Genomic DNA, 27537 nt, shown 5'->3' with positions numbered 1-27537 from the left:
GGATTATTTCTCCTGTATCTGTGTTGAAAAATCATCTTGACATCTTTACTGAGCTATTTCTCACTGAAATCGTCATTAAAAGGAGTCTTAGAAATTCCATGTTACTCCAGCTAACGATACTGCAGTTAGCTCCAGTGGAGATTCTGGTATCAAACTACCCTCCACCATTCAATCTCCTAATTGAAATCTGTCATTCTAATAACCCCAGAGCACATCCAGCAGTTTCAATATCAACTGCTATAATTTTGAGGCTGACATAGGGAGCATGGCATGGAAACATGAGAGCTCAATTTTAAATTGGCTAAAATAAAGTTTATTTTACTGTTACAATATATAATCTCTTATCAACACAACTCACAAAGTGTTTACAAAATAATCTCATTTTCTGCTGCATTTAAACACTACTTTTATACAAACTTTAAAGGTAAAATAGGAATTTGTAGCTAGAAATGGTTTTGTTACAGTTTTTAAAAGCATCACAAGAATTACTTCAAACAAGACTTTTTTTTTTTCTTATGGTGTCATCTTCACAGACAAAACTGAACGTTTATTGTAAAGACCTGAGGAAGGATTCATGAACGCTTTCTTTAGACAAAGGATGACAGTCCTCTTAGGCTGACAGTGAGCAAGTGCATTTAAGCTAACTTAGGTGCTCTGAAATGCCTTCCAAAGGAATCTCCTCCCATTCCCTACACTGACTATAAGGAAGGGAGGGAGCCTGGTGTGTAATGGTAGCTTTCATGAATCCCCACACTGATGACCTACTATGCAGCAAGACCATAACACACGAAGTTCTGGTCCTCAGTGCTGCGCAAGAAACCATGGAAATCTAAAACAGAACAAAATTTGAAGTATTACAGTTGTCACAAAACTAGTATTTTAATATGTTAAAATGAAAGTTACTAATGTCCTCTGTGAATCTGGTAGTAACAGGCAAGTATTACATTACTCAATCCTGGTCTCCACTACAATGCACTAATACACATTAGAAAGAGTGGAAAAAGCTACCATTTTCACAGCTGCTAAAAAGGTATGTACTAAAGTGAAAGGATTATATGCTCCTGCCAGTCAAGTCCGTTGACAGATTTTACATGACAGCAGAATCAGGCTGACAGTGATTATTTTACATACAGCAAGCAGGTAGAAAGAGGTGCTACTGTGGTTTTTTTTCCATGCATAGTTTAACCAGCTTATAGCCAGCTCATCTCCATTAAGACTAGAGATGCATGATCCACCATTTGGTATAAGCCAAACTACCAGCAAATTATTTCCAGTGCAAACAAAAGTGTCTTTCTTCAAGAAAAACAACTAAATTTAATGCTACTTCTCAAGAAACAATGCTTACGATGCGTCATTTTCTACCTATTTTGGTCTGCATTTCTAAAGTTCCCTTCCTCTCCCCAAATCACATCCGAAGACAGATGATCACAGTACAGTTTTTTTTTTTAGGCAAATGACTGTCTCCTCCCCAGAATAAATTATACTGCCCACTGAAGATCATCCCTGAGAGCACTGTTCTAGCTAGACACTTAGAAAGCAAGCAATATCTCATAGCTTAGAGGAAAAAAAGGGTGTTCACCCCGTGAGATCTTGTGGTTTTAGAAAGTAAAAAAATGCAGCTACTCCGAGCATTTAAATTCCCTGAGCTGAGTGAAACTTGAAGACAGTAATTTGTAACACAAAGCATAGCAACATCTACAGCTGTACTTACAGAAGCCGTAATTTTTTACAGTGGTAAAGTCAGACGTTAAATTACAAGCATACAGCAGTTAGTGGTGGTTCCTTTTACTTGCTTCCTGTCACAGGAAATACGATGGCCTTCTTTGGTGAAAAACAGCAGTGAAGAAGCTTGATGACTTCGGATTCTTCTGCCTGATATTCTAGCAATCTTTAAGTTATAGTTAGTGGAGATACTACTAGGCCATAGTGCAGTACAAGTAAACCATCCTAGAGAGAAGAGAAAGAAACTGTATCGTCATACCACTTCACATTCTTCATGAGGCATTTCTGTCACCGTCTGGTATGACAGTCACTGCATGGTAGAACCTCAGCTTCAATCTCACTCACCATTTTATACCATGTCCCCTCCGTATGGTGAATGCAAGTTTTGAAATATCAAGGCAAATAATTATATTCTCCTCTCCTCTTTGAGATGGAGAAGGGTGTTAAAAAAATGTAAAATCTGGTACTTTGCTGTTATTTTAAAGTTATAATGGAACGATCTCATCTTCATATAATAGGCTCTCATTTACAACTCGTGCTGCTTTCCACATGATACTGTGGGGCAGAAAAAAAAAAGTAATCAATTAAGTTCTAGAAGGTGCTGCCAAAAGCTGTACTGGAAGAGCCCAGACTACTACTACACATTTATTGAGTAATGAATACAAGGGATTTAAAAAAAAACCCAAAAAACTATTAGTTTAAGTCATGTTTCTCCTCTTCTGAGACTGCTCCACATAATAAAAAAACCTTTCACCTGTGAAACAGGACACTTCCTGACTCATTAGTCTTACTTATGTCACTTAATTTACAGACAGCTGGTGAAAGGTCTAGCACTTAGTCTGCTTCCACCATTGATCCACTGGGAATCCAACTTGTTGCATTAGACCTATTTATATGGACAGGCTTTAATAAAAGTTTTCTTTTGAAGAGAGAACTACATTAATCACAACTGACATGCTAGAACTTCTACCATATTTTGCTTCTGATGTTTTTGTCTATTAATATACAGGATGTAAGATAATGTATGTTCCAAAGAAGTTACACAGTTCTGTGCGAGGGGGTACACCAGCACATTAAAAAAAAAAAATTAATTAAAAAGTTAATTAAAAAAAATAGTCACAAGACTGTTGCCACTTTACAGGTTCTGTATTATAATACAGTAACAGTAGAAAGTACTATATTGGTCTAAACACAGTGTTTTGGAAGAATAGATATATTTTTTAAACAACAATGTTAACTATGTAAAAATGCTTTAGACTGGTTGGTGTAGCCTCAACTACTCATAAAAATATCTGAGCCATTTTGCATTGGAGGAAATTAAGAAACTGATCTCAAAAAGGCTCAAGAGGACAGAAAGTGCTTTTCCACACCTCCATGACAAGCTCTTTTTCTTCCCTTGGGAATTCTTTTCAGACAGTGCCTATCAACACCTCTATGTTCTGTCTGGAAGACGACCTCTTGTTAGAAAAATAGTCATTTTGCCTCTAGTGCCACAAAACACTTTCAGCAGAAAACCACTCTAATTGCTGCTGTGTATAATTATTTTACTCTCTCTTCCACCATTAGTTTCTTTAACTTTGCTTGGCAGCTAAATGGTGCCACTGGAAACAAAGCTACTGTTCAGGGGCGGGGGCGGGGAAATGCAGTATGTTATTTTCAAGGGAAAAAGAAAGTGGAAGAGCTATTGGAGTTTTCAAGATGGTGAAAGAAAAGAGATTCATAACAAAGGAGAACAGATCTGCAACAGCAATACTTTGATCAACTTAGCTAACATGCTCATTTGGTAAGACCTGAAACTCTGCTTCTGGCTAGAGATTTTTTCATTTACTTAAAGAGGAGATTAATACTCTAAGTCAGGAAAAGAAGGCACCAAAAAAGGAGCCAATTAAAAAAAAAAAAATTAAAAATCTAAGGTCCTAAGAATGGCCATACCAGGGCAGACCAAAAGGCTACCTAGCCCCATGGTAAAAGCCTAGATAAAAATACATGGAAAGGGCAAGTATACTACCTCCCTATAGAATTTTCCAATTTCAAAAGCCTTTCTCAGGAAGTTCCTGAGGCCTAAGTCAAAGTAGCTTCGTATCAAGTGTCTTCTGATGACTTTTCTTCTATGAACTTGGTCTGTTGCTTTTGAATATACAAACTTCTGGCATCCACAAGTCAAATCTAAGGGAAATCAAATCCAAATGCTTTGCATCACTAGACATGGTGATGTCAGTCATAAGATCAAGACTGAAGATCTGGAAAAAGGGATTAAAATACAGGCACTGAGAAAAGTGGAACAAAGTATTCTTTTATAAGAACCATCAAAACCAACCAGAAGCGTCATGTTGGAAAAGAAGGACAGGACCTACAGAAGAGACTAGGTTCAGGCTACAGCAAATATACATGTTCCGTAAATCTACAGCTACAGGTGATACAAACAGCTTCAGAGCAACAGCAAATGTGCACCGCCAGTCTCATGCAGCTTCACTTTTGTTTAAAGGATGCCTACAATGATAAATGAGGGCATAGTGCAGGGTAGATGTCAATCAACCTTAACTTCAATGGACAGGAATAAAAAACCCTATTTTATTCCTGTATTATTAGTGCCAGGTCACTAACTTTCCTTCATCTTCTCATCCTGTGGATAACCAGAAATCCATTGCTGACTCCTAAAAGGATACAGGAGGAGAGAGTAGCTTTAATTCACTTACTCGGTGCCCAGCGTAAAGTGGGATGACTGCATTGCAATATGAAGATAGGATCCGGATGGTCCTCACTTCTTGTTAGGTAGAACAGATACTATGAAGTTATTTATGAACCTCTTGGCACATAGTACGTTGTTATACGTTCACAAATGTATACTTATTCCTTGTGCCTGTTAGTTACTTCAATTGAGAAAATAAGACACATTCAAGCTTCCTTTTTTGGAGAACTGTGGTCAAAACCAGTTTTTCCTCTATGGCAGAGTTTCTTAAAGGAAAGAAATATTTATACAAGAAGAAAATGCTACAATGTATTCTTTGATGAATGAGTTTTCAAATGGTACATTTGGCAGTAGGACATTTAAAGAAATTATCCATCTACACAGGAAATATCCTTATTAAACCAAAGGCCAAACCCACTGCAATTCCTTCTGTACAAAGAGAAGCTGCGAGTTAACCCAGTACTGGCACTGCTTACTCTGTAATTATTCACTTTTTAAGTATTATACATTTCTATATATGTTCAGCTGCTTTCTCTAGATATTGTTCTTAAAAGGAAATCTAAACAGAGAATGAGCTCTCACTGCTTATTACAAATCTCAAATCAGGCTAACTCAGACATGCCCAAAAGAAAAGCAAAACTCTCCAGTGTTCTTTGCCACACATTTGTGAACCTGACCTAAAAAAATGGAAAGGATCCCACCTGTTACACCCAACTATAAACTTTAGAGTGGAACTGACAGACCAAAACATCATAGTATATACACCTTTTGATGTTATAAGAGCAGCAGCAACAAAAAGTGCCCCACTTGCCAAATTCAATATCCCCACAGCAAAGAGTAAAACACTTCCATAGCAGATGTGTGCTAGAGGATCACAGTAATTAAATTAGATCACAGCTCTTACTGCCTAGCTCAGGAGACCAAAAAAATACAATAGCATTGGGTTACAAAAAGGTGCGCGTTACAAAGAGACCATTATAATCTGCAAGACCTCTGTGCCAAGGGCCAAGGACATAAAGGAAGCTACTCTTTTTAGCTTTTCCCATGTGTGAGCTCATTATATCCATCAGTGATGCAGAGCTCTGAGAAGGCCAGTTTCAGACAAGTGAAAATAACTAGCAGCTTGGATCATGTTGCATTTGTGTAGCAGAGGACAGGAAGGTAACATAGGGAAGAAATTATATTCCCATATAGTTAATAACAAGCTTCCTTCCTCAGCTACTTGATCAAACTCTTAATTACAGGCAGATCTCAATGCTTGGTAACAAAATTGAGCCTTTTAAAAATTTCTGTCAGTGTCTTTGATCTCTCCTTGCAGTAAATTCCACAAGTTTTACACTGTTTTAAAAATTAAGCAAAGTTGCTTCTTTTTATATAAATTCTGTGCAGCAAATTTTTTATGTTTTTGCCCTAAACAGAGCTAGAAATCCTACTTCCAGCTAATTAGAAAGATTCAATCAACCACCCAATTTCAGAAATGTTAAAATATCTTGAGATCTACAAGATTAAACAAGATTTATTCCTTTTTTTTTTTAGCCTTCTATCAACTACTCAGAAACTAACATCTTATTTGTTTACATGCAACCACTAAAATTAGTTGCCTATTTACTCCAATTAAAACAACCCAAACAGGTTACTATGGGGCCAGTATCAGGAATATTTATTTTACCATCAGATCACACTTGATCTTCCCACACTTGTTGGAAAGGCATATACTTATTTAGAACAGCTAAAATCCTGCTAGCTTGTGCCTATAGGAGACTTTAATTTACTGAGGCTCTAAGGCATCACTACACATTGTTACTCAGTAGGAAAAAAGACCCTAACACCCAAAATCTCCACAAAACAATCTTGAGCATTTAAGAACCATTCAGGAGGAGTAAAAGCCCCTAAAAATCTCAGTGATTACGGTCCAGAAAAATAAATCATACACAACATATGTTTTGCTGCATTGCATTGGAAGAAACTTCCAGTGTAAATGCTGCCAAAGAATGCATGTTAAAATTAGTGCCTTTGGCAAAGAGAAACTTGTCTGAATTTTTAAAATCACTTTTCTCAGCAAAAAGAATAACTGCTGACATGAATGAACTTGGAAGTGAAAAATGCGATTCAGAAGAGCAGTTATTTTTCTCCTCTAACAGTGACGGTACTCATCTAAATAAAAAACCCCAATGTTTATTCTTATAAATGACTTTGTATTGCATAAGTCGCTACTGAAGCTAATTTCTCAGCATGAAGCACCTACAATGAACCTCAGAAACTGGTAAATGACAACAGCAGTTTTGAAGAGTGTTTCAGCATCCCAGTGAGAGCTGTTAGGGGCATTCCAAGCTCCAACACTGCTTTGGAAAGTCTGGAAGGTTATGATGGCACAAGATGCCCTTGGAGCTTAATGTAAAATCCATCAAATGTTCCTCTGTAGTTGTAGTCTCACTGGGCCAGGACAATCATGCCCCTCATTGAATTTCAGGTCTTGGTGAAAAAGAAACAACCCTTACCATTTTTAGACTTGACCTATCCATTTTTTTTTTCCTGGATAATTATCTAAAAACAATTTCCAAGGTTTTTTAATCCTAGAAAGGCATCCTCTCGATTTCTGAAAAATAATGTGAGACTATAAAACATGAAAATGTCACAATTATTTCAATATCAGAAAAGAAGCAACTGTGGTTTATTTGCAACATTCCTACTGTAACTATTTGTCATCCTAAGAGGTTTTGTAACAAAATGAAAAAAAATTAAGGATGAACCTGATCTTTCAAATTTCCTGGCAAAACTGACTATGAAAGCACAAGAGTTCACAAAAAGCAAAGATCTTTTTCTGTTTGTTTGCCCAACAGAGCAGGCTTGCGAGAATTTGTCACTAGCTTTTGTAATAATGAGACTTGAAACATCACTGGAGAACGTACCCCAAGACAACTGTTCTCTTTGTGGAGCCACTGACTTGTACTTAGCCACTAAACATCAATCAGGCAGACCCAATTCTGACAAGAAATGAAAGACACTAAACTTCAACTAGGCAGATCCATTTCTGACAAGAAATGAAACTGATGCAGTTTTCCTTAAAGTGCTTCCCCAAGAGCATTTTTCATACATGAAAAGCTTTTGTGCTAAGATGAAGTCTAAAAGCATGTACATTTGACTATACCCCTGGACTGAGAAACAAATCATCCTCCCTTACTGAAGCTTTTAGTAGAGGGCATTTCCATCACTGTGTGTTGATTGCTGTATTTACTTACAACGAACTCATTACGTTAGAAGCAAGTTTCTTACCAGTGCTGGCTTCCTCCCGGTTTCTATCCCCTGCTCCCCATAGCAGGTTTTTACGTTTTCCCTTCATATTATTATATAAACAGCTTATTATATAAGACATCAAGTATGGCATTTATTCCCTTTGACTGCAGAAACTGAGGTACACACCACAAGCCTCAAAGGCTTTTAATGTCTGCCAACACTAGCATGAGCCACACACGTCAGCCCTGACTGTGGGATCCCTCCTAGTTACACAAATCGGGTACAGGTGACGCAACGTCCAAGATACCTCGAAATCAGCTTTCCACTTCTTGCCCCGACACAGAAGCCCTCTTGTAGCATGAAAGGGGGAAATTTAAATGTAAAAGATTGTGCATGTGTGTGCACAAACAAGTCAAGAGAACTCAATTTGCTACTATTTTAGCTCTTCTGTCATCTGCTTAGATTGCTTTCCAAACAAAATACCAATCTAAATCCTATTTCTTCCCACTGTATTAGATTAAATATTAACTCTTCAGACTTCCAAGTTCAGATTAATATACATGTTACCATACGTCATGATTTTACATCTATATCTTACTATGCACTGGGCAGACTACTTCATTGTTTTTGCTGCACTTCTAAAATGGTGTGACCCTTCCCATTATAAAGACACTTGAAAAGATTCCCAAGGAAATAAAAAAATGCTTTCTTATTTGCAGAGCCAGCAGCACCTAAGATAGTAAGTTATCAACAAGAAATAGTTGGCTATACACTCATGCTGTGACCAGGACCAGTATAATATCCATCAAGCATATTAATGGCATTCATTACTCCATATCTTTGGTTTGTGTTTTTATGAGCAAGGTTATTCCCCTGACCCAGTCACAAGGCTAGCCTTATTTGGGATGCTTCAGTGCTTTGATTCCTTGCAGACATGCAATTGCCAGGGAGGAAAACAAGGAAAGTTAATCGAAAGAAAGGCTGGTATAATTTATCACTGGTAAGATAGCAACTTGTTTCGGAATAGAAAAAAAAAACCAGAAAAACCTCATATCCAGAACATCATCAAACCATCAAGAACACTCTTAGCACATGGTATACTTCTCAACTCTGTTTACAATATAAAAAACATTTTGCATAAGCTGGAGAGATTTTCTAAGTGACTTCTTCAGACAAGTTGGTGCTACGTGACAGCTTAAGAAATAAGTCTTCTATTTTAAAATAGAAAACCTGGAACACAGCCCCAGCTGCCACACATACCTGTACTGCACTCTCTCCTATGGCTTGACGAATTTCCCTCAGTGTCTGGTAGTGTTCTAGCAGGTGATCACCACATATTATGTCCACCTGTGAAAGCACACAAACATGGTCAGGTTCAACCTACCTTTGGACTAGCAAACCAGTATCTAAGCCCTTTAGATTTGATTAGAAGAGTTCAAATCTACCATGTTAGACACTAAAGCCATCTTTATCTTTGTTGTCCAAATGTATTTAGCATGCACAGCACTATTGCACTGCCCTAATGCCTCCCACCCCATGCCCCTGACCGGGGGCACACTTCTGGAACAGAGAGGACAGTTTATCGTTTCACTCCCAGTTTGGTGCATCCATTGAAAAAAGCTGTTTAGTAATAGCTGTAATGAATTTAATGGGAATTTAAATCATTTATGAAAACGATCCCACAAACATCCAGAGTCATTCATCAGTTGCAAAAGAGGGCAAGTTGTTTGTGCCACTGACAGAAAATGAGCCATTGCTACTCTCATTCTTATCTTGAGTGAGAAAACACGTGAATAAGTCTGCTTAATATGACTGTTTGGAAGAAGTGTTTTAATAGAAAAGAACAGCTCACTGTGTGCCACTGTCAGCAATTACATCACACAGTCCTCCTTCAAAAAGCAATCAATGCTTCAGTGATACAAATGAAGGGCATACTCAGCAATTCTAAGCAATGTCCTCTATTGCAGCTAAATCATGTCAATGATGCCTGCAATTCCAGAGGCGGCAATTTTGTTAAGTAACTGCCCACAAAAACAGTAATTTTGGGAAAAAAAAGAAATCATAATGAGGTATTCTGAATTCCTTGCCTTGACAATTATGAAAAATAAGCTTCTTTATAAAGTTACTATGAATTTACTATGCATAATGTAAATCCAGTCTCTAACATTCCAAATTAGAGCAGCTAACACAGCACTTTCTCTCTCAACTGCAGCTTGGTTACATTTTCCTTACGATCAACTTCTAGACATGGAAATGAGAGGGCTCTCATCTGTGAATTACAACGATGAAATCTCAAAATTAAAGTTAAGAGCATTGACAATGAGCTGTCCCACAGCTTTCTGCAAGGAAAGCGTCTAAGTTCTGCCACTGCAGTAGCCAGGGAGCATACTGCAATATCATTACGTATTCTCTTATATGGCCACTTTCCACTATCGGATGCACTGTGTGCTTCAGCTATTCAGTTCCCCTGGATTTATATTCTTCTGCATGCTGACTCACTATCTCTCTCTTATTCTTCATGAAAAGATTTAGGAAGATTTATGCCTCATGCTGGCAGACCATGTTGTTCTGAGAATCAGGAACACAGGAATTCTACTCCTTAGAGGCTCAAAAAGGGCTAATTTACTTCATTTCACCATCTGTATGAGAACGATGCAGAATACTCCGTTCACGTTAGGTTGAATCTTAATGCGCAGAAGATGTAAACTGCTTAGTATTACTTCTGCTTTTAGCTTTTAATCTGGATGTAACATTAAATATTGATTAGATATTGATCCATATATACACTCACATGTACATATTTAACATCAACTTTTGATGTATTTAACACAGAACCTGAAAGAAATATATTTCTTTTTCTTTTTGAAAGCTGGTTACAGTTATTTCTGCTGTTTCCCATGCATTCTAGCCTCTACAGTTATTACTGCAGGAAGACAGACATTGTCTGTGGCATGTTTGCTATTAGAGCTATTTCTCTAAAAGCCACGACAACAGACAATTATAAATTAATACTCACCAAGTAAGACAGAGATAAAAATGGAAAACTTTCATGTAAGGGACATCCCGCATAGGATTCATCCCAAGGGGGAATTTGGCCCACAAAGCAGTAGACCTCAATCAGTAGTTTCTATGCCAACCCATACTATCCAGGGAAGGACAAGGAAAACACAAAGTTTTAGAGATTGACATGAGTATTTGGGCTAGTTATTCAAAAAGCTGGCACAGTTTTCCATTCCCTCTAGCTGCTATTTACTTTTCAAAGGTACCAGATACTTCTATTCCAGGGTCTAAGACTGGCATAAAGAAACTGCATCAACAACTACACTGTATGGGCACAGACTTTCTTGCAGTCTTTCCCCAGGCTGCAGTCTACACACATACACTTTCAGGAACGCACATCTCATTATGGAACATTTCTATTCCATAAGCTACATTAATGTATTCAGACAGCCAAGCCGGAAGTCTTTCAGCAGTCTCTCTCGTCCTTACAGAATTAATGGCAAGAAGGGATAGGTGAAGTATTCAGCATTAAATTAATACGCTGCGGGATGATCTCAAAGGAAATAACACTTTAAAGAAAACGTCTCATTTTCTCCCCACTCTTCAGCTGAACACAAACTATACAGATGTGCATCAGATGTCAAAGCCAAGTACCTAATGGATTGCAAACACCATAGCCTGTATTTAGCTCAAATTAAATGTTACCTACTTAGCTATTACTAGCAATTCCAGTTGCTCAAAAATTACTCTCACAACCCCCCCAACAAATTCCAGCAAGAATATTCAAGAGAGACCTTGTAATTAGAAATATATATAAACACATACAGAAAATTAATTGTTGCCCGAAGCATAGAGATCAAAACAAAGCACCAGAAAGAGTAAACTACAGTCTGTCAGCTCAAGTGGTAGATAAAAATAAATGAAGCCTTAACCTTTAAGATAAACTAGGAAATTTGAATCATAATCCATCTGCAAACTCAAATACAGAAGTCTGAAAATAATTTGAGGCCTCAGACTAGGAAAAAGAACAAAGGTAGTGGCTTCAAAACTGCTTTTTATACTTTTATATATACTGTCACACGAGTCAGATGGCTTATTTCACATTTTCATTAACTTCAATCCAATCCACTTGTGCAGGTCAATGAAGAAGGGCAAATATTGGCTAATATTCCACACGAACAAATTAAGTCAGAGGTCCAAGTACAGTCAGTAGTTCAGGAGAATGGGTAACATACTTTCTATCACTTGGTCACTGAATCAGCTCTAACAGGGAACAAGTAAAACATTCTCAAATAATACTTTTGCAGACTGTCAAACTAAGCTGATACTTAGTAGGAGCTGATTACATTCACAAAATAGCCACACCTAGCATCCTTACTAGAAGTTTTAACAATGAAACCAAGAATGCGATTGATATACTGAGGAGAGAAAGGAGGAAAGACTCTGTGCCTTCCTTACAGTCAAATCTTTTCAAGTCCCAGGTAAGGCACAATTAAACACTGTGGCAGTAAGATTTCTGTAGATAAATGTGGAAAAGATACTGCAAATGCAGTGCATTTCAGCTCAGTAGTGCCTGAAACATGTTTCTGAAAGAAATTTCCTAGCTTCCCAAGGGATTCTAGTTCTTGGACTCTAGTCCCAAGTTGAGCGCACCAAACTCATGACATTTTATATAAAAATTGATTATTTTAGGTAATGAAGAACTGGAGAGAGTTAGAAATCAAGACTAAAGAAGTAATATTAAAAAGAAAAGCTTGTTGTCCTAAGTTAGTATCTATTTCTTCTTTAACATACTTTGGGGAAGCCTACAGGAAATGAACCACTGCAGTCCTCAACTCTCTTCCAAATTTCTACAGCAAACTAAAAAAGCAGCCAAGCACCCTCTACATTTATATCCTTTGCACACATGCTTTACAACCTATTTCCCTAAATTCTTCTGCCTGTGCTAATTTACATTCAGATTCTCCCTAATTTTGTTTTACAGTTTCTGTTTTATTAGCCATCCTGGGAAGTTGGAGTAAGACACGATTCATAAGGCTTATTAATCTTCAATGACACATCTGACATCTCTTTTGCTTTCTGCATGTTTACCAACAAACCATCAGCTTCAGTTCTGCATACTACAATGAGAAGGTGACAGCTCAGTACATACACTCCTTTAATCTTAAGTCCCCATATGACAAAGAAATGATCAATCAGGATAGGAAAAATACTTCCTGCTTAATTTCCCTAATTCCCTAATCTTTTAAAAATAAGCCTGAATATCTTCAAGAAATCAGTCATGATTTGTGGCGTAAAAATGGACTATAGGTTTCCAGTGACCAAAAAATACTCGCTGAAAAAAAATGGGAGCGGATCAGTTAAGAGGCGGGAAAAAAAGCAACCAAAGGATCTGACTGTAGAAGAAAGCAGATTTAACATTTCCTCCAGACAGGCAGGGCTTGCACAGAAGAGACTAAGAGATCAGAACTAGCCAACGATTGTGCCTTACTCCAGAATGGCAAACTGGATACTAGCAGAGATAAAAGCGACTGGGTCAGCAACAAGCAACATCTTGAGAGAGGAAGTCTATGAAATCACCAGCTTTTGAGACACAGTAACATTTACCCACTAACAGTGGATCATATCCTGTCTGGTGAAGTCCAAGCAGAAAGTAACTCATGGGGGAAAAAATTCTCAAGTTATCTCTATTCAATGATCTCAAGATTGCAAAATCTGAAAGACATCCAACACACAGGCCTAGCTTGATTTTGAAAGATGGGTAACTGCAGTTTCCATTATGGATGCTCAGTGTTCCTGAAAATTGAGATTCTGATGTACTACTAAAGAAAACCCAAACAAACAAAACAATTCCTTCCCCTCAAATAAACAAAACTCAATTAATGCAAGAAGTTTCTCTAGCCTCATTTTGAGGATACTTTTATTTGTTCAGACTATCAAGTCACCACCACCTGAAAGCTACAGAGACTCTCACTGAGAAGGGAAACCAGCAAATGAGAATATATTACTTCCTCAGAACGATGAACAATTTATGTGATTTGCTTTATCACCACTGAAAAGGTAAGTGGCACAAATAAATACTCATTACCGAGGCACACAGTCATGCTGTATTGTCTCAGACAGTTACTGCTGTAGGAAAACACAGCCTTAACTCCAAAGCCAGCACTTAACTTCCACCATTTGCCTATTCACATCAGTATCAGCTTGATTTACCAATAATTGACAGCTTTAAGAATCATTTACACATTACAAAACTCCTGCAGCTTCTCAACTGAATGGTTGCTGAAATATATTGAAGAATTGAAAACTGGTTTTGACATGCAATTCCTATCAAAATGGTTGAGAAATAGGAGTTACATTCTTTTATACCATATTCTGCTCCTTTGAATTCTTATTTGGAGGCATGTGCCTACATTTGCATTCATATTTTTCATTTCAACACATGCATCCACCGTATCATTCTTTCTTAGCCCTTGTTTGCTTCTTCAACATTCAGTTAAATTTTACTGTTATTCAGCTCCTACCTGTCTCTGCCTTCATATCCTCCCACACTCACACACTTTCCTGTCTATATACTCAGTTTTATCTTTGAAACAGCAGTATCTTTTGGTTTTGAATTTCATCTGCTGAAATCTTACATGGCACTTTAGAAACTCTATACAAATAATAAAGTATTATAATGAAAATTTAAACATGTTGCCAATGAGTTGGGAGAGTTGTTCCTTGCAGATCACAACATTTCAAATGTTTCATTTTTTAATCCTTACTGCATTAAAAAAACCTAACATTACTTCTAGACTCTAATGAACAATGGAAATGTTCTGTCTGAAGCGCAGGCATTACATTGATCACAGAGAACTCGTACCTGGCAAGTAGGGTCCAGATCCATTTTTCTTCTGAGGAATTTCTCCACATGTCCAATTGTTGCCTCCCCTGAAACACGCACAAACTTCTTTTCCAAAGGCTGCAAAGAATAAATGTAAGATTTTAAGACAATGTACATTTTCAGCCATCATCCCTTGTAAACCCTAAACCCAAGTGAAAGCCCAATAACAAAGGGAGACATCTTAAATTTTTGGACCCTTCTCTGATCTACTTCCAGATTACCTCATAGGGAAAGGACTAAATATGTATTAAGAATCCAGGTTCAAACTTCCTGCTGTTTAAAGCAACATTTAAAAACAACCAGCTACTGACTTCAGTCCTATTTCACTACTGAAGTACCAGAAAATGATATTTGCTATTAATTCCGCATAGAAATTAGTATTACACAGCATTTTAAGAACTTCTCTTCTCACAAGCATTTACGCATCAGAATCACATGAACTATTTCCTGAAGTTTCTTATTTTCCCCAAATCAGGCCTGTGTACGAAACATGATGCAGATAATCAAACCATGTCATTTTATAATGCAAGGAGCTTAAGTCCTTTAGCACTCTAGAAGTATTATGGCTTGGGCTGGAATCAACTTAAGAGTCCGTGAAATTCCAGAATCAATTAAAATATACTACTATGCAGAACACATGGGCAAGACTGGTCTGAAATCTTTTTGTATCATTTCTAAATACTTTCACAGCAAGGACTGCAAAGACAAGACATTTGTTATGCCAGTCTCAAAAATTTTAATGGGTTTCTCTTCTATGGATAAAATTTTAAACAGCTGACTGGTGATATGGGCGGCTAAGCGAAGAGGCACAAAGGCAGAGCCGATGACTGCATTCAGTGTGATAAATGGATTACCTTTTGTGTCGATTAATTGGATTTTTATGTTTACTTCTGAACAGCTGTGATTTACTATCCAGGTTCACCATATTCTTTCAATTTGAAAGAAGACTCAAAGGGTCATGGACTACCCTTGAATTCAATCATGAATTTAAATATGTATCCATGATAACTGTGGTTATGCAACAACAGTTTGATTTATTCATGTACAAGAGCTAGAAATGACAGTCAGACCTGATCTAGGGAACCATGCTGCTGCAAGCTTGATGATGCTGAATTTATGCTTGCTGCCTGTATAAATCACAGTTTATGGCCATGGACCTTGTAACCTGTTCTTCCTCCCCCATCCTCACTTAAAAAAACGAAAAAGGTTGAAAACCCTTCATATATGAAGTTCAACATCTAGTTCAGAAAAATAAGACAGATAAACAAGTAACTGAGGACAGAGCAATGCTAAAAATGGATCAGGCTATGTTTTGTGAGAAGTGGATATGAAAGAGGATTTGGAAGGTTGATGAATAAACCTCTTGGTCATGAAGTGGAATAAAAAAAGCATGAAGATATAAAGTGTAGTGAAGAAAATAAGGATAGAAAGGAAGAAGAGAGAGAGTGAAGTGAGGGGTTAACATACAGCAAGGAATTTGAAAATGCTGTAGAAAAATACCAGTTAAAAGATGTGGTATTTCTTAAAACTCACATAGATGATACAGAAGTCTACATATGCACATAAGCTGAGTAGCACTTTAGTCTATGGATAGTAGGATTATTTGCAGCACAGAACTATTCACTGTGAGTAATGGTGGGCAGCCTTTAATCTTCAACATCCTCAGAACACTAGAGTTAAAGTGAGCAGGAATATTTATTGCTTAAAAGGGAAAAAACACCCAACCAAAAAACACACAAAAAAATCCCTTTCCTGAATCACAAACACTCCTTAATGATGTTTGAGCCAAGTATCTTTTTTAAAAGGCAAAACTACTCGCATTGGAATGGCATGTTTAAGAGGAAATAAGTGTCTGACACAAATTTTAATATTACAACATGTAAGTTAATAAAATGAACTGCCCTACAGTCATTCTTGTGTGGCCCAAAATGAACAGGATAAAAACAAAGCAGAAAGAAGGGCAAATATGAGAGAGGAAGGATGGGAGGTGATACAAGGACAATAAGATTAAAAAAGTCGTGTGAAATATAAGGGTAAAAAGAAGACAAAATGCTGGGTAGGTGTGGGGGTGTAACAGATGAAGAAAATTGACTGCAGACATTTTCAGGAACATTGACCCCTTCTACAGATTAATTTTGTTTTAGGAAACTATACTCACATTTCAACTCTTTGTGAAAATTCTTATTTCTGTATTTTAAAGTTTGGAATTGCCTCCTAATCTCTGCCATAACAAATGTAATTACTATTAAAAATAGTATGAGTAACTGCAATCAAATCTAACAGTTCAGATTTGTGCCTGAAAATATCTTGATTAGAGATCAACTCAGCTGAAAACATGAAGGAAGTTAGTAAAATGGTACAATCAGGACAATTCATATTTAAGTTACTAACATGCTTTTTTCTTCAAATTCTTCAACAGTAAAATTTTCCTGCTAACTGTAGCAGTTAGGTGTCTCATGTTCTATTATTCTGTGCCATTCCATCTTTTGAGTCCTACAGTTCCAATACAATGAAAGATTAAATGCAACATATACTGAGTAATTTTAAATTACATCTCCTTCTTGCCCTTGAATAGAGTCTTGTTTTCTAAATGTTTAGCCAAAATAGCGGAATGACACACTCTAACCATCTCTAACTACAGCATACGAAATCGTGAAGGCAGCAAACAATGTGCACTTCCTCTATGAATTTGTACCGAAGCAGCTCAGTAAGTAGATCTGTATCGGAAGAAGAGCCATAGTCTTTAGCAAGGATCGGGAACGCTATTTCTTGTTTAGCAGAACAGCCACGGTTCAGACAACAAACGTTAGTGAAGGGATGGAGAAAAGAATGAGCTTTCTGCTGGCTAAGGAAGTGTATTGTGCCGTCTAGACAATTTGTATATTTGTTTTGTTATGTATTTAAGCACATAGCAATTTATTATACTATTGTTATACCTCAGGCTACGCTTCCTCTGAATAACCTATGCAAGCTTTCCACTACAATTAGAGAATCTTCTTCAAAAAATTTTAGACAACGTCTCCACCTTTGTTTAGGATTCCAATAAAAGCCACAGTAGTACATCTTTTGCAGAAAGATGCAAGAATAATAAGCTAGAATCACGTAGGTGAAATTTCATCAATATCATTCCCATTCTCCCACCAAAACTTCAATTATGTAGGCTCAGAAGCTTTCTTTTCCTATTCTGTGATGCTATGCAATAACAGGTTTGAAAGTACACTGTGATCCAAGGTTGGTTATTACTATGCTGATGGAAGTTCAGGCTACACACAGTGTAAGAAAAACAAACTAAATTAAGTACATTCAGGTTATACATATTTCTGAAGTAAATCATAAGAGAAAAATTCAAATCACATCTGTACCTTAAAATTCCCTGTGCCTTCGTTAGCTCTGAAAAACAAGAGAAGAGTAAACGCAGTCAATATTGCTGAAGTTAACAGTTATTAACACCCTCAAACTCTTTATTATAATAGTGACTTATTGATTTAGTAGTCTGGCATATCAAGCTTATTTTCCGAATCAGGCTTTTCCTTTCATTAAACTCTAGTACATGAAATAATATTAGACTGAATTTATATATCTTTTTCTCCTATCCTTTATTTGGTACTCCATTTTTCTTGTGAATTCAGCTATTCATGACTTTAAGGTTTGTCGACATGAAACAGAAAAAAACCCAACACAGCCTAAAGCCATTTTTGAACACAACATAAAATTCATTTTCATAGGAGTAGGTTGTAATATTAATGCTGCTTGAACATCCATACTTCATCATCCTTGATATTTGGAACTTTAACAGACAGTACCTAAGAAGTTGCTGACAGAACATGCCCAACCACCAAAGAGGCTTTCTGGGCCAGCTGTTGGCCTTCCAGACTATTTATATCACAGGACTAATGCTAACGCTATCTAGGAACTCAGGACAGCAGCAGGTGTTTCTCTGGAAGGTGAAATACACACAAAGGTGGCAAATGACCAAATTCCCAGCTGGCTTCAACAGAGGTTCATTGATTTGCACAGTCTGAGCATGAGATCTACTACTGATCATCTATACTCCACACCTCCATCTTGTAGTGCAATGTATAAATTTCTCAATTAATTAAGCCCAATTCATGACATTTCACTATTCTTGCATTGCATTAGCAAGTATGTACATACAAGAGAGGAAAAAAATGCAGTATTTCATTGCACTGGAGAGGGTAAAAATCAAACATCACTATAAATCGACTATACTTCTACTGACCATTTGATATAGCAAACAAATGCATTTGTAATGTTTGTGCAGACCACACATTAGCATGGCACTTCAAGTTACTGTAATTGAGTATCTCCACCTCTAAGTATGTACCAGCTATCAGACAGAGTTAAGTAAAACTATCATCAAATTCTGCCACTGAAATGAAATTTAAAGTTACTAAGAAACAAACATAGAAAAGCTTTTCCACTACAGCTGTCATTTTCGTTGATACAGCTCCACAGTCACAGGTAACTAAATGAAATACTCTAGAGACACAATATAGACAGTCAGACTTTCAAAGTAACAATTTCTGCTGGCTGGTCCAATCTATTCCAAGTTTTCTTTATCCAAAATGCTTTCTTAATCTCTCATCGCCAAGACAAACTCTTTGATTTTGACCGTTAGAGAGGAAAACATATTAACCTTTAAACATATAAAGTATAAAGGAAGATCAAAGGTTAAAAAAGTCACTAAAATAAAACGCGAAGTAGATGCTGCTAAGCCATCATCCTTTTTTTGTTAGAAACATTCTGTGCTTCCCTCCATATAAGTAACAAAAACACAGCGGACAGTTTCACATAGTATAGATGGTATTTGCACAATATTACCTGCTTTGTTGCCAACACTGGAATGGAAGCTTAAAATAAAACTACCAGAAAAACAAATACAGCAACACAGATTCAAAAGTCATCTCATTTCACAGACAGGCAGATACACATTTACTAGTTTTGAGGTCTCAGTTGCCTGACATCTTCCTCTTGCTTTGAAAAAACAAAAACATACCTGCTGAGAATCACAGGAGGGGGGAAGTACCCAGGAGACTTTCACAGTGGAGATCTAAACCACAGTACTTTCACTACAGCGAGTTCAAACTGTATCTAATCCTGCAGTCAAGACAACCTAAGGAAGCTTTCCTACAGAGTCTGCAAGCGTTCCAACCTGAAAGGGACATCCTTGGAACTAACATCTAATTCCCGTTTTTTAAAGTCATTTTACAGTGAAATTATCATTGAGAAAGATGCAGGGCTGTTGGTATAAAAGCATGCTCCTATGCCCCTTCACTCCATATGCTCTCTCTGCCACCTGCTGGGCCAGCACAGCAGCGGCTGGTACCCATCTGGGCATCCTTCAAACTCGTATCTAGGTGGTAACTTCATGAGATACAGTCACAGCCAAGGCAATAAAATAACAGCATATACATTCCTAACTCAACATAAATGTAGGGTAAATAGCATTAGATTTACTCTTTTCTACTGACATTTTAGTTAAAGCATTTTACCTTTTGTCTGTACATATCCATTTAATCACATCTTACCCAGTGGGGTACAAAGCCCGTCTGAGCACCAGGTCACTGGGACCCTGTACTAATTACATCATGTGTTTTATACCATATTCATTAAAGGGAAAAAGCCTTTATCAGTACAATTAAAAACTATATTTAAATTAAGTTTCGAGTGTACAATACACAATAGTTACACGCTGAACAGCTATATGTCTTTGCTTTCCTCCCCTGTTCAACACACGGCTCTTGGCTTTACTTATGACAATCCTGCTCTTAATGCAAAAGCGTTAATTTCCTCGGTTCATTTCCTCAACTTATGAATGTATTTCCATACCACCCTACTCAGTAGAATGGCAGTATAATACTGTGTTTAAAAAGAGGAACCTGAGACAGACTGTGTTGAAAGGTATCCAGGAACTGCAAGTGCCCAATTTGGGACATCCACACTGGATTTGTCTGCAGAACACTTGATATTACAGTTTTAGTCATGACTCCCACTGCTTTCAGCTGTGCTTGTGAGCATTCAGCACTTCTGCAAGTTAGGCATAAAGAAAATGAACACTGAAATTAAGTCAGGTATGTGGATTCACAAGGACATTCTATAGCACAGTCAGGCACTGTTCCCTAGAGGTTTAGCTCTTAAGACCTTCTCTTTTCTTCCTGCAGTCGCACTCCTCATCCATTTAAAGAAATAAAGAAGCCATGTGATGGGCCACACAAAAATAAAGCCAATAAAACAAAAAACCACACACCACCACCTACCTGACCAAAATTTACCTATGGAGGAAGTTTGTTCTGTACTCTGAATACAGTGAGACACAGTGGAGACACTGGACATAACATATAGAAAGACTAGGATATGATGTCTACAAAGACTGAGGTTGAATCAAGATGGTATGCTTTGCTGCTAGAATTTCCCAATTTCTGAGGGCTTGATTTTACATCATGTGTGTATTAGTTTGCTATGATTACGTATTGGAGTTCACTGAACATTTTGTTCAAAGTCAGGCCAAAAGCAGGCACAATCTAGGTAGAGGGGTAAGAGTTGCACAAGAGTCAAGCCGCTTCCGCCCCACAATTGAAGTTCTGCACTGCGTAGTGCTAGCAGAGTAGTTACAGCTTTCAATCCTTTCTCAGTTACTCTCTCTCAAAAACTAACATATAAATCTGTATATGGCCAAAGCAATACAATTTCTCCTTCTTGTGTTCCTGAAAACAACTCGTGTTTGGGCTGGATTTCCCTCCCACAATCCATGGCTAAAGGTGACTCCTCATACAAAAGCTTCAGCATAATTCATTAAAGTCTGGGAAACTGTCAGGCAAACTTAATAGCAGACCACATTATTACCCCCACCTATAACATTTAAAGGAACACTACTCTTGCTGCCCAGGTTGTAGTTGCAGTCCCCAAGTTACATGAGCAAGTCCTAGCATAGCCATCATTAATGGTACTGCCACCTACAGGGATTAAGGAAGTGTGAGAGGTATTTCATCATTCAGTTTACTGAGACTACACTACTTTGTTAAAAATAAACACATGTAAGTTTTAAACCTACACTTTTTAGGAAGCTATCTTCATAGGAAGACACCTTACATATTTAATTATCCGCATCATCTAGCTATGCATAGTTGGCTGTCACTATTGCACTGTAAGTTAAAACCAGCTCCCCATTGCTATTCGAGACGGAGGAAATACACATTCAATGAAAACTAAGAGCCAGTTAATGGTCCAGCACACACAAGCAGCACCCTCACGTCAGCCACTTGCGCCTACATTTGCCCACAACTCACCCAATGAACTCCAGAAGTATGGAAATGTCAAGTTCTGGTGGGATCCGGAACACAGAGCCCACAACTTTTCGAGGTCTTCCTCTGCTCACTGGAACTGGCTGTGGGACAGCTAAAATATTCAAATAGCCAAAATGCAAACACAACTTGAAATAAAAGCAGCATAAGATGCTAACACGGGCCAAGCAAAACAGATGAGCTCATAAGGAAAAAGAGCCCATGCAATTCATCCTATCTTTTTTTTATTACTAAATCAGCTCCTTATACATTTCATGCCATGTATCTGAACCAGCATTTTATTAGCTTTCAGCATGGCACTCCTCTAAAGAGCTGTTTATTTGATAGTAAGACAAAAAATAATTAGAATAATCCCTCATCTGTCAACAGACTTTGAAGTTCTTATTTTTACTCCTTTGTAACATCTATTATTTATTAAGGGCCAGAAAATAAAATTAACACACATTTTATATATATTTCCTGGTTGGAGGCAAAATACAACGTTTAAAAAAAAATCCAACCATGATCTGGGTTTAAGTGCTGCCAGTTCCATCTATTTTGTAATCTGAGAACTGTGACAAGTTACAGTAATCAGACAACCAAGAATCCCATATTTCCAATACTACATATCTTCTTCAGTTGTGAGCTAGTATTTCAAGGAAAGCCCTTAAGAATAAACAGTATAGTAAATATTTCCTTAACAGTGTCCTCTAAAGTGATTACAGCTCACCTGGTTTGGGCACTTCTAATCCTCTTTCTTTATAGAAGTCATGCATTTGTTTTTTCTCTCCTGAAAAAAAATCACAATACAGAACAGATTGGAATGGTATTTCAGATGCTGAGAATATCCATATAGTTTCCAATGGTCAGACCAGTAAAAACTTTCCAAGTTCCTACAGACCTTCACCATCACTAGTATTCCATACGAGGCTGGGACACTTAAGATACCCAGACTAAGAGTTTGTTAGTAAAAACTGGGAAGAAATCAGAGAAACTGGCCATAAATCATACTGAAATAGCTGCAAAAACTAGTACCCTTCTGGCTGTCATGACTCTATTTTTATACCATTTATAGTCCATATATATCCACTAGATGTGTGTATTTCACTCAGTCCAGCCAGGTGGACTGTGCAGATTCATTGACTCCCAAAGTTCAAGGTAAATAACATGAGACAGTGAACACATCTAAAATCAGAAAAATAAATGTGGCAGTGAGGAAAAAAATAAAAGCATTTGAGAGTCTTAGCAGCTTTTTTTCAACTGAGCCAAGTGAACTTATTAGATAGAATGATATTTTCTGTACTTATACAAAAATATGAGACATGACTATGAAATATCTGGATGTTTATCTGGATACAGTGACACCTGTGTTTCATGAGATAGGGTACATACTGCTATCCATAATACCATTTAGCAGCAGAAAGATGCCAGTTGTCACAGCTAATTCAGTAAGATTTATAACCAAACATTAAAAACTATTTTAAAGAGTCCAGAGTAGAAATGGGGCTTTGAATTACATTGTTTTCTATTCAGTCTTTTCAGTCTCTAGATGGTAATAAAGGAAGGGACTTACTTTCCTCCAAATTGACAACTAATTTATAGACTATGTCTTGCAGTTGCCGGTCCAGTCTATTAAAGAGAAAAAAAAAAAGCGTCTTTGGTGCAATACAGAATTGTTTTCATTAAATTGTAAGAGATGCCAAATACACTGTTGAAATGTGATGTACATAAAGAGAAGTGACAGAGCAGCAAATCCATATCTGTCTAAATTCATGTCCTGACAGCAGAGCTCCAAAAGAAGCCCTGTAAAGTTAAAAGCACCACCCTTCAAGAATTCATGAACAGTTTGAGAAACTAAAACTCAATTTTCAGAGTTAATAAGTATACCATGCCAACAAAGCTTTGTCTAAAAGGAAACCAAAGCAAATAGTTAAGATCTCGTATTACCTGTAACACTGAGCAAATGCATAAAAATACCCAGGGTGGGGGGTAACAAACCCTAGAAAGGAATACAAACTTGATAAAACAAGAAATCGAGTATTTTTATCTTCACTATTGAGATGAAACTTATATAAACAAAGAACACAATGCATTTCTTGTAACTGTTCCTTCATTTGAAATAGGAAAGCATTACAAGTCTGTAAAACAAAACATTGAAAAGCAAGCAGCAAAACTTGACTAAAAATTACACCTATAAAAATGGCATGAACTCATTACCTGATATTATAAAGGGGTTGTGTCTGATGTACAACGATATTGCATTTTGGACATCTGTTGCTATAGTAGAAGTGTCTCACTATGCAGCTTTTACAAACTGTAAAGACAAGAAACCCCTTAAGTGTCACATGTCCATTATACAATACCATCTGTTTAAGTAAGAGGAACAATTACACCCAGACCTCTCAAATAAAATTTATCAGAGACAAAATGAAGCAAGTCGTTCAACTTTCAAACTCAAGTAAACACCAGCTCTCTGCCTGTACAGGATACAACACTCCTGAATATTCAATTAGGATTATTCCTACAAATAGTCCTAATCCAACTGATGCAAAGGCAGGTGTTTAATGTTGTAACTGTGTCACCCAGAACAAGAGTAGAGCTAGAACAACAGAATATTGACAGCTGCAGACAAAAGATTTGCTGAAAAGCACCCTACAAACGGTTTCAGTAGAAGAACCAAGGCAAGAAATTATAATTCTGCCATTTTCATTGTATTTTACATGTACTTCAAAAATTTGGAAGGAAAGCTAATGAGTGGAAATATCTAGAATAAATAGCCCTCTAACTATCGAATCAGCTCCATATCAGCCCAGACACATCAAACTTTTCCACAACATTTACCAGGAAACTTCTAAGAGACCACCACAGTTGCACTTGCAACATTATGATGACCTTACTAACAGATGTGCATTTTCCAAAATTACAGACTGCACTGAATATTACATGGTATATATCAAACTAGTAAGCAGTGCCCCGTAAAAGGAAAAAACAAAAAAGAGAGAGGGGAAAAAAAAAGAAAAAGAGTTTTCCCTCTATGTAGTGTTAGCAGCTGGAAGGACTAGGAAGCCGAGATTCTTGGATTCAGGTAGGAATATGGGGGTGGCTGAAAGAGTCAGCTTCACAGAAAGGGTTTTATTAGCTTTGGGAGAACATAGTTCTGTTAGCGATGGAAAAACTGTTAACACAGCACAAGGATTGAGGGGAAAAATAACAAGACGAGCATTGAAATCAGTTTTTTATTATCCCTCTATTTCTATTAATCAGACTATAGACTAACTGTTCCATGGGTACATATAACCATTTCTGTATTTGAACTGGTACTTCCAGACAGCCACTTACTGAGTTTTGCGAATTTACAAGCTCATATCAGTGACAGTTTAGGAAACTCTCTAGTCCATTATGAGCAGAGCCACTCAACTTTCTTTTCTCAGTTATATACTCAAATTCCTAGAGCCTACTTTAAAAAAAAAAAAATTAAAAAAAGTATGTGGTAGCTCTATTTTTGTTTTACTTGGGCTTTATCTTTCCCTACATCTTCTTCCATCTTAACCTGGGAAACTAAGCTGACTTCATGATTGACTGATTTCATGATTTTCTGATGCTTAAAATATCCACAAATATATTTTCCTTAAGGAACAAAATAAACACAACACACATTCACTTCAAACAGAGAATTATCTTTATGAAGCTAGAACATCTCAACAGCTGATTTTTGTTCAAATTTGGAACTAAACTTTTAGAATGACAATACTGATACTTACAGGTGTGCAGACATTCTGTAATAGTTGTAGCATCAATAAAGTAACCTTTGCAGATGGAACACAGGATGTAAGGGGTCAACTCTGCGAGGTTTATCATACGCTACAAACAAAGACAGTTTGTAAGAGTTTGAATACGCAGACTAAGCCATGAAATTTCCTGATTGCAGCTTCCAAAATATCACAGCCTTAAACCACGGAAAAAATCTGGATCAACATGCTACAGAAATGGGTTTTCCTAAGAGGTCAATCATTCCTCATATACAGCTCTTTTCTAAAAACTTCCATCTAGTCTTCCGAATTGACCGTTTTGTGAATGGCAATCCAATTTGTTTCATGAATCATATCTGAAAAGCAAACTATAAACAATCCTTTTGGGAAAAGTTCTTTTGGATAAACTCTTTAACAGATATCAAATAATCAGCAAGCTTGAAGTGGATACTGGTAGCAAATAATATAATTATTTGAAAACGCTCAGCAAGCATGTTGGGCGCCCCAATCAAGATATATAACTAGTGCTGTCTCTTGTTTCTATATACAGTTAGGGATTATACAAATACATATTGAAGCAAAGACTGAAATTTCACTGCTCTGAATTCTGGTTATGAAGTACATTTATCAGGAACACATACAAGTAGTTTCACAACAATTTTCCTGTCAGAAGTCTACTATTTCAAAAAAGAACAAATATCTTCTATAGCAATGACCTGAGATCTGTCTGAAAAAGGTAACACATTAGATTTTTACGTTCCGTTTCCTCTAGTCTCAAATCCAGACTAAGGGGCTTGCTTTCTCTCAATGACACCATTCACTTTGCCCACATGCCACCATTTACCACCCTCTCAGCTATGCCAAGAGTTTGTAAGGGCTTCATTTAGATGAGACAGTAAAATGACCTTGGGTAATAATAAAAAGCCTATTACCATATGGCTTACGTTGCCTAAGCAGGGGTCCAGATTCACACCTGGAAGTTTTCAGAAGTCCCCAAAAGCAGGTAAGTTCACGTCCACTGCTTACAGGACCTGCCTGAAAACCGCGGACTTCTGCAGACGCCAGGCCTCACCCGAAGACGTTGCGTTTCACACCCAGCAGCCTCCCCACAGCAGGGCAGGCTGCCCGCCCCGCCACCTCGTGCCCTCCTCACGCTCACACTCCCGCCCTCATCTCACAGCTGCCCCTCCGGTACCCTGCTCCGCGCCGGAGCCCGCGGGCCGCTCCGGTCGGGGCCGCCCCCGCCATCCCGGCCCCGCCACAGGCCTCGGCCGCCCCGCCATTGCGGCGGCAAGGAGCGCGCGCCCGCACCTCGAGCCGCACGCGCCCCCCCGGCGGCGCCGGGCACGCCGGGAGCGCGGCCTGGCGCGCGACGGAGCCGTTGCGCCGGTGGCGGCCGGTGCGTGCCCTCGCCTCGGAGGACGTTCCCCGCCCCCCCCCGCCCTCACCTCCCGGTCGTCGTCCGAGTCGAGCTCCCCGTCGTCCGTCCCGAACCGAGCCCCGGGGTCCCCCTCGAGCTCCTCTTCCTCCATCTCCTCTTCCTCGTCGTCGTCCTCATCGCCGCTGGACTCCGAGCGGCTCCGCTCGAACTCGAAGGGGAGAGAGCGCGACCCCGAACAGCTGGGAGCCCCCTCCATCTCCTGGTCCTCATCGGCCGGGCCCGCGCCTGCTCCATCCCCGCCCAACAGCCCCGAGACCACAGAGCCAACGTCCACCTCCATGTCCATGGCTCGGGGTGGGGGGCGGGGACCGGGGCAAACGCGGGACCGTGTGCTGGCCGCCCGCGGGGGACGGCAGGAGCCGTAGTCCGCCAGTACAGCCCTGCTAGGGCGCATGCGCTGTAGCGGCGCGGGGCATGCTGGGAATTGTAGTTTTAGCGGACACGGGACCGCACCACTGCCCATGCACTGAGACCCAACCGGCTAGTAATCTCTATAGCCTGCAGCATTCTTTTCC

General features: G+C 38.3%; 1 protein-coding gene across 3 annotated transcripts; it reads right to left on the bottom strand.

Annotated features, from left to right (window-relative positions):
• Positions 1-296: 296 nt before the first annotated feature.
• Positions 297-27362, bottom strand: PCGF6 (polycomb group ring finger 6). Of its 3 annotated transcripts, XR_007766605.1 has the most exons (11): positions 27030-27362; positions 25594-25693; positions 24050-24146; positions 23406-23461; positions 22563-22622; positions 21839-21947; positions 17894-17921; positions 14511-14609; positions 8906-8992; positions 2068-2277; positions 1917-1947 (listed from the first exon to the last, which is right to left on the bottom strand). XR_007766605.1 is itself a non-coding variant. In XM_050898562.1 (10 exons), exons 1-10 carry the CDS (start codon positions 27306-27308, stop codon positions 1891-1893), a joined length of 972 nt encoding a protein of 323 aa, XP_050754519.1. In that variant the 5' UTR covers positions 27309-27362; the 3' UTR covers positions 297-1890. The 3 variants fall into 3 exon arrangements, 2 of the variants coding, with proteins under 2 accessions (XP_050754519.1, XP_050754520.1); XM_050898562.1 differs by lacking the exon at positions 2068-2277 and having other exon boundaries at positions 297-1947; XM_050898563.1 differs by lacking the exons at positions 2068-2277; positions 8906-8992 and having other exon boundaries at positions 297-1947.
• Positions 27363-27537: the final 175 nt, after the last annotated feature.

This window comes from Gymnogyps californianus, chromosome 6 (assembly GCF_018139145.2).
Source record: "Gymnogyps californianus isolate 813 chromosome 6, ASM1813914v2, whole genome shotgun sequence".
Taxonomy (NCBI): domain Eukaryota; kingdom Metazoa; phylum Chordata; class Aves; order Accipitriformes; family Cathartidae; genus Gymnogyps; species Gymnogyps californianus.
This window is presented reverse-complemented; position numbering and strand designations above follow the sequence as displayed.